The 12,450-nt window shown below is 38.5% G+C and overlaps 1 protein-coding gene across 1 annotated transcript in view; it reads right to left on the bottom strand.

Annotated features, from left to right (window-relative positions):
- Nucleotides 1–10,845: 10,845 nt before the first annotated feature.
- pax5 (paired box 5) overlaps nt 10,846–12,450 on the bottom strand; it is a 111,575-nt gene continuing 109,970 nt past the window's right edge. Inside the window, exon 11 of the mRNA XM_057844259.1 lies at nt 10,846–12,405. Within this exon, the coding sequence (XP_057700242.1) occupies nt 12,323–12,405 (83 nt within the window). The 3' untranslated portion in view covers nt 10,846–12,322. The remainder of the gene's footprint in view (nt 12,406–12,450) is intronic.

The raw sequence follows: 12,450 nt of genomic DNA, 5'->3' as shown, positions 1-12,450 counted from the left end.
TGCCACTAATTGCTGTCAAGATGTGATGCTGAAATCCCCTCAGGTTTTATACGAAGGCGGCAGCCATCTTCATGAATTCATGTTGAGGCTTGCACACGCAATCTTAGAAATACCAATAAAGGAAAATGCCATTATTTTAATACTGGACATGGACAAGGGGTCTTAATGGTCAGAGTACAGATCATCAGACGCAACTTTTGCCATTGAAATGACCTGCTTTTTTTTAGGGGGTCTGAGTCTGACTTTTATTCCTTTTGTGAATTTCTGACTGGACCGCGACCATCGCGGCTGAATAGTTAGTGAGGGAAAAGTAAGAAAAAGGATTAATAGGTTTTCCGGAGAAAAGGAGAAGGTCACGAGGCAGAAATTCAACAGAATTGTTGAATATTCCTAATCCTGGCAGTGTGGTGGTGCTACAGGAGGGGCAAAGGAGATATGATGAGATTAGAGTTGGGCGAAAGAAAACGGGATGAGCTTCTGATGGCGCAGCAGCTTTGGCCTCCCCAGGGGGAACACGGGAGCATAAGGGGGGCCATCGGGGAGGGGGCACCCCACCCGGCAAAGGACAAAAGGAGCGGGTGTGTTCTTCAATCTAAGTGCCCGCAGTACCACCCACAAAGACGGCCCCCCGTCCCTGCTCAATGTCACGGCTGCCTTTCGAACGGGCCAATGAGAGGCCACTCTAAGTCGACGTGAGCCAATTAGGTCATAGCAATGGCAAGGTATGTCGTGTGGCGATGCTTTTGTTGACAAATAATCCTGTTAATGTATCAGCAGGCTCCATTGTGGCCTCCTCCGTGCTGAGGCGCCTACATGTGAGGACAGGAAGCGCCTCTGGCTTCACCTCCACAAGGAGAATGGCCTTCGATCAATATGTTTCAAGTGCGGAAGTGTGTGTGTGTTTGGATTAAATGAGCAGGTCTGGATTATGTATGTCACTTGGCTTCTTTATTTTGATTTTTTTCACATAGTTTGTGCCATTTTTGTGCCCTTCCTCTGGATGATAGCAAGGCTTGTTTAGCCAGTATGCAAAGTTACACATTGTTATTTATCTATATTGCGAATCATAGCCCCAGGAAAGACATTTCAGTCACCTCCTCCAATCATATTTTCAGGAAAAATTTGTTACAATGATTTTTTTTTCAACCCCTTCAGGGCACTTAACTCATTGGCCCTCACAGTCAAAATGAATTGGACATCTAACGTCCTCAGCGGCACTGAATTATTAACATTCACTGCAAGTCTTCTCAGTTTAAATGAATTGGACGTCTATCGCCATCAATGGCATGCTGTGAGTTAAATACCATTGGGGGAGGGTGCGGGGGGGGGTCAACTTTATAATACAGTATTATTTTGGGCTGGAAGCAGTGTGTATTTCTGTTTTTATTTTAATAAGTTTTTGTTAACCTTGTATTAATTTATGGATGTATTTATAATTATAGAAAAATATTAAACCATACATTAATGATTTTTTAAATTTAAAAATATTATAATTTCTAATATTTGTTTTTTGGAATCAACCAACATTATTAAGTTGCCTTATAAAATGTTTAAAGTCTTAAGTGCGCCCCCCCACAATTTTCTTTTACCAAAAATATTCACATGCTCTGTAAAGCTTTAAAAGTCTTAATGTCAACTTTTGAATAGCTCAAAACTAGTGACCACTCATTCTGAAATGGTTAAAATAATACCATGAGTTTTAACATGTCAAAATGCTAGATTTGTACACTAATACTTTATAAATCAAGTTCAATTATTCCATGACTAAGCATGTATGTCAGTTATCTCAAATTGTGGGAACTACTTCTATTAAATTTATAAAATACTATTTAGTCCTGTCAGCCACATGAATGTACATGAATTATAATTTAGATTTTATAACCACATTAGATACCTCTGCTCACCTGAAACCTTTTGTACACCAAAAGCTCAGGTTAGGAGGGTTATATATAGTACCAAATGTTTTACGATTTGAGTACTGTATGTTCCAAAATGATGAGTGCTAGCCGTATTAGTCAAAAATGATTGGACATCCAGCCCAGTTTATGGCAGCCAATAAGTTAAGTTGTTTTTTTTGCTTTTGTAACTTTTTTGTTTGTTAATAATCAGACATGTGCCGATTACTAGGTTTCAAGGTATACCGTGGTATGAAAACGTCATGGTGTCAGTGAGTTAGCTGTGCTACACAATGGCTGGAAGGGGTGAAACCCCTGAACTTGAAGAAAACGAAATCGTTGGTATGGGAATACTTCAGCTACAGAAAAGTTAGACAGCCGCGGCTTTGAGGAGGGCCAACCGACATAAAAACATGTTTGCGGAGGGTGGCTGCCGAGGAGCCAATACCTCCAATATGATTTCGCTTACCGTATTTTTCGGACTATAAGTTGCGTTTTTTTTTTCATAATTTGGCTGGGGGTGCGACTTATGTGTGAAATTATTAACACATTATTATATCATTTTACATGTTATTTTGGTGTTTTGGAGTGACACTGATGGTTTGGTAAACTTGTTAGCATGTTCTTAATGCTATAGTTATCTGAATAACTCTTAATAGTTATGTTACGTTAACATACCGGCCACGTTCGCATTTGGTTGTTCATGCATCATGTAACTTCATACTGTCCCCTTATTCAGCATGTTGTTCTCTATTGTATTTCTATTTTAAATTACCTTTCAAGATGACATATCTGTTCAATGTGTTGGATTTTATCAAGTAAATTTACCCCCAAAATGCGACTTATACTCCGGTGCGACTTATATATATATTTTTCCTCTTTGTTGGGCATTTTATGGCTGGTGCGACTTATAGTCCAAAAAATACGGTATATACAAAATTAAAGGTTAGTAAACACTGTCATGAATGTTTCCACCCAGCTACGAGAGTTAACTCCAGTGTATTTAGTGTGTCTAGCAGTGGTAAAACGTGGTCTTTTTTCTCTCTGGCAACTGTCTGTGTTGAGAAAGAGAGTGTGTGTATAATGTAAACATGATACGAGTTATACACACAAGCTTTTTATGGAAAATAATTCAATTATTTTTGTTCTGATGGTAATAATGTTGAGCTGTGGGTTCAGGCTCACCTAAAGTATTGCATTTATTTTAATTTTATTTAGAATATTTGTTATTTTTTATTTCATTTTAACTTAACATTATACTTATGTTCCAATTTGCTGATGTTTTGAAAATTAAAAATCCTGTTCAATGGAGTTAATTTTTATTTTTTTAACCCAGATATCTCAAAGTAACACATCATAGAGCTGTAATCGCAATCCCGTGAAACCGTGATATTTTGGTTTAAGGTTATCATACTGTCAGAATCTCACACCGGCACATGCCTACTTGTACACTATGAGGTTTTTACTTCCGCCAGTAGATGAAGACTGAGGTTATTTGGACGTACAGTGTATCACAAAAGTGAGTACACCCCTCGCATTTCTGCTGATATTTAAGTGTATCTTTTCATGGGACAACACTGACAAAATGACACTTAGACACAATGAAAAGTAGTCTGTGTGCAGCATATATAATGGTTAATTTATTTTCCCCTCAAAATAACTCAATATATAGCCATTAATATCTAAATCCCTGGCAACAAAAGTGAGTGAGTAAACCCCTTAGTAAATACGTACATCCCTAAATGTCAAAATTGAGTAGTGCTTGTCATTTTCCCTCCAAATTGTCATGTGACTCATTACAGGAGTGCTGTCAGCATTGCTGCAGAGATTGAAGCGGTTGGGGGTCAGCCTGTTAGTGCTCAGACCATACGCCGCACTCTACGTCAAATTGGTGTGCATGGCTGTCACCCCAGGAGGAAGCCTCTTCTGAAGACTGTGCATAAGAAAGCCCGCCCATCTCATCAGACCATAGGACATGGTTCTAGTAATCCATGTGCTTTGTTGAAATGTCTTCAGCAAACTGTTTGCAGGCTTTCTTGTGTACAGTCTTCAGAAAAGGCTTCCTCCTGGGGTGACAGCCATGCACACCAATTTGATGTAGAGTGCGGTCTGAGCACTAATAGACTGACCCCCCCCCACCTCTTCAATCTCTGCAGCAATGCTGGCAGCACTCCTGTAACGAGTCACATGACATTTTAGAGGGAAAATGACTAGCAGTACTCAATTTGGACATTTAAGGATGTACGCATTTACTAGAGGTTTGCGAAACTTCCGATTCTTAGATTATTCTCGATTCGGCCGTGGAAGATTCGAGAACGATTTACAAACATCCAAATTCCGATTATTGAAATATGTAAAGTAAATCGGAAGTAAGACACACTCAGCGCGCCGCGCGGTCTTCAGGACGCAATGAGGAACGGAGCGAGAGTAGCTAAACATCATGCTTGTCATTACCTGGCCCCTCGTGTAATGCCAATGCTCAACTCACGGCTCTAGCTCAACTCATGCCGCGAGATTAAAAAAAAAAACAACAACATACCTGACTGCTGCCGAAAGCTGCTACAAAGTACGTCCACATAATGTTAAGGTAGATATCATATTTATATAGGACTAGATGCAGAATAGACTCGGTGGCGATAGCAGCACATGTAGAGAAAGCTAGATGTGGGTGTTAGTAAATGGCCGCCATCTTAAAGCAGTAAACTTCCCTGCAAGGCTGTTGCAGCGAACCTAATTAACTTTTTATCTGAAATACTCCTAAATCGGTAAAATATTGACTTGAATCTATCTTTAAAATAGTTTTAAAACTTTCACATGTCGAAAGTAGACAAAAGGGAAATTATTGAATAACAGGAGCAGTTTTAACAACTTTAACGGTTGATTGACAACATTAAATTAATTGAATGTAGTTTAAAGCTGCTGATACAGAAAGGGGATTTGAGTATATTATTTGTTTTTAACTGTTAACTTGATACTGAAATAGTCGTTTATTTAAGCCTGCGTTTTTTTTTTTTTTTTCTTTTACAGTTTTTGTAATTTACAAAACAGCAGCTAATAGCGGGGGGAGGGGGTGTCATCAATAATCGATTTATAATTTAATCGTAGCCTCTGAATCGTAATCGTAATTGAATCGTTAGGTGCCCAAAGATTCCCACCTCTAGTATTTACTAAGGGGTGTACTCACTTTTGTTGCCAGGGTTTAGATATCAATGGCTATATTTTGAGTTATTTTTAGGGGAAAATAAATGAACTCTATTATATAAGCTGCACACAGACTACTTTTCATTGTGTCAAAGTGTCATTTTGTCAGTGTTGTCCCATGAAAAGATATACTTAAATATCTGCAGAAATGCGAGGGGTGTACTCACTTTTGTGATACACTGTATTAAATTCCGTTTGTCTGTCTGATTGTTTGTATGTATATTTTCAAGATAACTCAAGAACTAATAAAGGGGATATTATTAATTTGGGGTAATGAGCTCTAAGGTCAAAGGTCACAGAGGCCAGAAAATAAATGTTGCGATAGCTTTATAATGAATTAGCCCATTTCACTCAAATTTGCAAGGTGGGTGATAACGATGAAAAGAGAAAGATTGATGATATTTTGGGGCGTAAGGGCAAAGGTAGAGTGCCTACTCTACCAAATATGGTGATGCTTTGAATTTCTCTTAGGCGGAGGTCTGCTCTCTCAGATTGCTTCTCTTGCGTCTTATAGACCCAGAAGTAAATTGTACATGGTATGTTAAACAGTATATTCCATGCTACAATTTACTGTATGGAAATATGTATGCATTTTACCAGCATTCAGTCAAGATATTTCTTGTTCACAGAGGAATATTGAATACTTGTGTTCAATTTTCAGAAGTGACTGAAATGTTCACGCCGGACTATGAAACACGCTTGAGCTCCTGTCATCAGAGCATCGCTGTAACTGGAATGCAAATGAATGTCGGTCCTATCGTAGTTGGCTTGTTTGGAATTTTTGTTCAAGCGGCTTGTTTTTGTGACACGTGGTCATGTTGAAGGGGGTGTTAAAGGCACTGTCCTCGTTTTCAGCTGGTGTGGTTCAGGTTTGATAATGCCATAGAAAGATCTAGAGGAAAAAAGGGAGAACTGAGGAAAGGCTTCCACAGTGATGTGTGGGCTGGCAGCACAATAAGAGAGCTGACAGGAGATTTTTCTTTAGAGTTGTGCACACACAACTTTCAAGGTCTACTAATAGAAAAGAATACACTCAATTCCAATTTGAGGATTAACAAAGGTTGAAAAGCTCACGCAGTTCATTTATTTTAGGATTTGGTGGTGAAGGGCTACAATGAAATGAACTACACCACAAACCTCTTTGTATTTGAAATCTCAAGAAGTCATCCCTACTAAAATATTTCACTCAAAATGTGAATCGTTTGACATTTTTGCATGATGTAAAATAGGAAGCACATACAGTTATAGGAAGATCCTGCCAGTTTCCAAAGAGCGGTGTAGCGGTCCTCACCCCTTTTACTTTTAATCCATGTTGAAGGAACAATCTATCTCCTACTGTGTGTACATCGGACAGTGATAAGGCCTCAACCCTGGTGTCATAAATTGTCACAGCGCAGAACTAACACGGGAGACGAAATAATTTTTTTTTTTTTCATGAATGCACTATTTTTCTGGAACAATCTTGGTATGTCAAACAGCAAAAGGCCAAGCAATTCAGAAGTTAATGATAAGAAGTACGACTACGTTTGATTAAAATATATATTGTTTTAAAAAGTCCAAAAACTAAAATGGCACCTTCAACAATGATTGAGTTTCTTGTGCTTTTGTATTTAGTCAGCCGATCCTCTAGGGGGGGCCCATCTTTGGGGAATTGAAAGAGTGAGCGCGAGAGGGAGTGAGCGTAAAAAAGAGAAGGAGTGAAACTACTTCCTGATTTCCTGACTCTTCTTTTTAAATTAGCAGGAAGTGGATAAGATGGCTGACTTTTTTAAACGAGAAAAACCTCAGTCGGAACACATCTATAAACAAACAAACGTCTTTTTTTTTTTTTTTTAATAAAGATTTTACTGCATCATCATAACTATTCTAGCACAACAGCGTGACACATTATAAATGGTTACAGGCATTCACTCTCATCGCAGAGTGCGGCGCAGAAAAGCTTCTAAATATATTACTCTTTCTCCACCATTATAAATAGCTTTTGATGACTACTAAATCTTGGGGAGGGAGGTTGGATAGCACCTTCCTGTACACTAACTCTTCCTGTATGAGTTTAGTCGGGCCTCATTTTATCATGCACTTGAGGTCTGTGCTTGTCAGAGAGACTCCTCATCATTTATTCTGTTATTTATTGTCATCCAGAGATGGGGAACCTATTTTTTTTCTTTCGAGTGCCTTACTAAATGAAAAATTAAACATTTTTTTATGTTTCATGAGCACGTTAAACAAGTTAACAGATCTGCTCTTGCTTTTCTAGGGTTGAGGGTTCGAACCACAGTGTCTTGGGTGACCCTTGTATTTTCTCGCTGGGATAACGTGTTTTTTTTTTTTTTTCTTTTTCACGAGTCAGTTGGGTATGAAGCTTCATTGTCCGCAAGTGTGAATGTGAGTGTGAATGGTTGTCACAGATCTGACACACCATTTTATAAAGCTAATAGAAAAACCATAGACTTCTTAATGTATTGACGGGACACAGGACGTGGGGCAGATAAATAGGGGGCCTGCATTGTTGGCGAGGCCGTCAAAGCTGACCGTGTGGAATTACAAAGAGCTTTTTTTATTGAAAATTATTGTGAATAAATGCTCAAATCCCTGAATTCTTTATAGATATGGACGTAAAACTGTCTCGATTCTTGGTTAAAAGCAAAAAAAAACGTGCAGTTCGCATTTTTTTACGTAAATATATCGAAGTACAATGCTAGTCTGTAAGTGAATGTAGCCCAGCGGCTGCCTTATTTAAACAGAGGTTTTCCGGTGAAAATTCTTGTGAATAAATGCTTAAATCCCCAAATTCTTTATAGATATGGATGTAAAATAGTCTCGATTCTTGGTTAAAAGCAAAAGAACCGTGCAGTTAGCATTTATTTTACATAACTATGTCGAAGTGCAATGCTAGTCTGTTAGTAAATGTAGCTAGCAGCTGCCTTATGTAAACAGAGGTTTTCCGGTGAAAATTCTTGTGAATAAATGCTTAAATCCCCGAATTCTTTATAGATATGGACGTAAAATAGTCTCGATTCTTGGTTAAAAGCAAAAAAACGTGCAGTTAGCATTTATTTTACGTTAATATGTCGAAGTTCAATGCTAGTCTGTTAGTGAATGTAGCTAGCGGCTGCCTTATGTAAACAGAGGTTTTCCGGTGTAAATTCTTGTGAATAAATGCTTAATAACCCGAATTCTTTATAGATATTGACGTAAAATAGTCTTGATTCTTGGTTAAAAAAAAAAAGTGCAGGTAGCATTTATTTTACGTTAATATGTCGAAGTACAATGCTAGTCTGTTAGTGAATGTAGCTAGTGGTAGTCTTATGTAAACAGAGCTTTTCTGGTGAAAATTCTTGTGAATAAATGCTAAAATCCCCAAACTCTATATAGATATGGATGTAAAACGGTCTCGATTCATGGTTAAAAGCAAAAAAAAAAAAAAAAAAAACGTTCAGGTAGCATTTTTTTACATAAATATATCGAAGTACAATGCTAGTCTGTTAGAGGATGTAGCTTGCGGCTGCCTTACGTAAACAGAGGTTTTCCGGTGAAAATTCTTGTGAATAAATGCTTAAATCCCCGAATTCTTTATAGATATGGACGTAAAATAGTCTCGATTCTTGGTTAAAAGCAAAAAAAAAAAAAAAAAAAAAAAAGAGAAAAACGCAATTAGCATTTATTTTACGTAAATATGTCGAAGTACAATGCTAGTCTGTTAATGAATGTAGCAAGCGGCCGCCTTATGTAAACAGAGCTTTTCTGGTAAAAATTCTTGTGAATAAATGCTTAAATCCCCGGGTCCTTTATAGATATGGAAGTAAAACAGTCTTATATTTTGGTTAAAAGCAAAAAAAAAGAACAAAAAAAAAACCTGCAGTTAGTATTTATTTTACATAAATATTGCGAACTATCATGCCAATGCAATAGCGGCTAATTTCTCCCATTGATTTTTTTCATTTCAACATTTCAAAACGCATGCACGGTACGAAAAACATGATAATTACCTTTATTCCTCGAACAAATCACTCCTGAGTTAATCCTTCCTGTTTTTATGCGGTACAGCTTGTGTACTTTTTCAACCTAAATCTGGCCTTAGGTCGCTGCGTGCACTTGTTTGTGAGTAGTTCCTCTTGATATGGGCGGCCCCCTAGGTGAAGGCGAGGCGCAGTGCATGACCGATCTGGCCCGTCAATACCATTATGAAGTCAATTAAAAACAAATCTGTTTATAACTAAATTAATTTGGTTTTAACTCATTGGCTGCCATTGATGCCAGTGTGATCGCTGACAGCCGTCCCGGTCAGACTGGAAGTCTATCGCCACCTGTGACAGCCAAAGAGTTCATTTTTCTTGATGTGAATTGAAAAATAGTTAGTTGTATACCTGAACATTTCACTATTCTCCATTAATTCCTGATTTCAAATTCAACTTATTGAATTTAAAGGAACAGACAACACCTTTATCATATGCAACACAGTTCTCTGATGTCTAAGAGTGGATAAAAAGCCAATATTTTCAAGAAGTGGTGGCCCAACATTGGGACAGACATTTTCTCAATGCTGTTACTATTTTAGCCAATCAAATGAGAGTATCTCAGATTGACGACCCTTCCTAATGACGTTAGTTTTACTCATTAGCACATGCATCTTTGTTTGAGTTCATTATGCATGTTATTATTACATTAGTACATTATTTTTTTTCCATTAGCAGAAATTAGAAATACAGTGGTACCTCGACATACGATCGTTTCGACACACGATCTTTTCGACATCCGACATAAAATTTGATTTCTACATCTGACGACGTGCTCGAAATACGACGACAGCACTGCCGACGAACGCACGGCGGATTTTCTTGTGTGAGAAATCAACACAGGATTCAAAAAGGTTGGTACAGATGGTGAAACGAAGAAAAAGCTGACGCTTAGCTTCTAAATGAAGACTATAGAGAAATATGAGCGTGGGGTGCGCATCCGTGAACTGGCTCAACAATACATCTCCACGGTCCTCCTCCGTTCGCCAGTCTTTATAACTTAAGTTGACAATCAGGGACGTTACCGGGGGGCGGGGGGTGTTGCCCACCCACGGACACGCTCTGCCCACCCAAAGAAAACTGGATGTAGTACTAACAGCAGTCTGGGCACCGCGTATGGTATCCCATTCATATAGTACTGATGTGTTCTGAGTTTTAACCTTTGCGTTGTTACCTCCTTTTTCACCTTTAAAAAAAAATGTTGGTTTTGTTCCTAGGGGGCGCTACACACATATACACTTTTTTTTTTTTTTTTTTTTTTTTACATTTTATTATTTTATTATTTTACATAAGTTTTCACCAGTGTTCACCTGGCTGATGAGTTTGGTGAGTTTTGAAGCATTCTGAGGGGGTCAAAGTGGGCTCAAAACGTCGGTGGGACAAAGAATGACTGCTAGGGGGCGCTACATAGTGTATTTGGAATTTGTCTTTACACTGTATCAAAAATTGCATCTGTCTTGACCTGACTGCCGATTTTGGTGACTTTTGAAGCATTCTAAGGGGGTCAAATTAAGCTCAAAGGGGCTGCGGAACAAAGAATAACTATAATAATAATAATAAAACCGAGGAACCACAATAGGTTACCTAAAAAAAAAAAAACATTGTCACCTGCATGTCCATACTGTTCAGTTATGGATGTGTTCTAAGTCAAATAAAATCAAATCAACTTTTATTTGTTCAGACCAAATCACAACAACAGTTATCTAAAGGAGAAAACAAAACATGCAGTAGCCCTACGCTGGATTTCGACCTACTTGAGCATTGTAGATTTTTTTTTTTTTTTTTTTTTTGCCCACCCACACCTGGCATCCTGGTAACACCACTGGTGACAGTTATTATTGTGGTAACATCGCCAAAGAAATCGCCAGCTTCGTCACGTTTTTATCATTTATTTCACAACTTATCCAACAAAAACCGCAGTTGACGGTTCTCAAGAAAACATTGAAAATGAAAGTAAACTTAAGCTCACCGCTCCCTCTCTCTGTCACGTCAGCCACGCGGTGCGTTCAGGTACAGCAAAAAAACGTCTGCCACATTAGAACCCGATTCGTTACATTATTACAGGAATTATTGTTATTATTATATTATTCCGATTTTTATTTATAATTTATTTGTTTTGCTATACGTAATTGCTATTTGTAATAGTACCATCAGTATTTATTAAGAATTTAGTTTATGTTTTTGGGCTGTGAAACGAATTAATGGAATTATAATGTATTCCTATGGGAAAGTCCTGCTCAACATACGACCATTTCGACTTACAAACAAGGTCCTTGAACGAATTAACTTCATATGTAGAGGTACCACTGTACTTTGAGCAACCAATTTTCTTATGAATGTCATTTATACCAGGTGGTTGTCCGTCCCTTTGAAAAAAGTGGAGTTACGAAATAATTAGGTGATTATACATTTATATGACTTTGAAAATCGGCAAACATTACATGGCCTGCAATAAGAGTTTGACAATGTTGCTGTATTTTTAGTGGCTGCCTCTCACCCAAAAACAACAGGGATAGGCTCCAGCTCACCTATTGATCCTAATGATGAAATGCAGTATACAAAATGGATGGATGGCTGGATGAATTATATGCAACTGCAGATATCTTCGAGCTTTAGATATGGCCAACTGGCTGTAGGTTCCCCACCCCTGTTGTAAATCCAAGAGGATGGCATTGAAAATGTTTGGTCATTTAAAGTTATGCAAGTTGGATTGTCTTTACCGTAACATGGCATAGAACTTTGAATTGATTGACCGCTGGTTTTAAAAAAGCGTGGTCTGATTTTGCTCTAGCCGGGCCACACTTTGTATTCAGAAAAAGGAAAAAAACAACGACCGTCATACACAAAGCAACCAGCCCACAATGTCACAACACATTTAATCGTAGCTCGCGTAGTCTCTTGGATTTGTTAGTGGTCGGAAACAAACACAGCCACGTTTTATGTTGTAGAAGAGTCCTCAAAAGTTGCAAAAAAAGGGCATGGAGTGGATTAATGGTGCCTACCTGTCGCACTGCATCAATGTGTGTCCTCACAGTAACATTTTACAGGCTTGCAGTGCGTAGGTCACTTTCAGTGGCAGTCCCAAAAGAATCCCCATTGTCAAAATTGAAGAGGTCCGCGCACTTGGGCAGGCATGTTGAACTGAGCAGTGCTGGTGCTATCCTTTCCCTCCCTCCTTTAAATGTGGCAACCTCTTCTCAGCAGGTGCGGTCAGTGGCGGTCGTATGCCGAGGCTGTGGCCGTGGCGCCGGGTCCCGCCCCACGTGATGTTGCACTGTAGTAGTACGGTGACCCTAAAGGGGAAATGCACTCTGTAAAACATTCTTGCTTTAACAACA

The sequence above is a fragment of the Corythoichthys intestinalis genome, chromosome 8 (genome assembly GCF_030265065.1).
Source record: "Corythoichthys intestinalis isolate RoL2023-P3 chromosome 8, ASM3026506v1, whole genome shotgun sequence".
Lineage (NCBI taxonomy): Eukaryota > Metazoa > Chordata > Actinopteri > Syngnathiformes > Syngnathidae > Corythoichthys > Corythoichthys intestinalis.
This window is presented reverse-complemented; position numbering and strand designations above follow the sequence as displayed.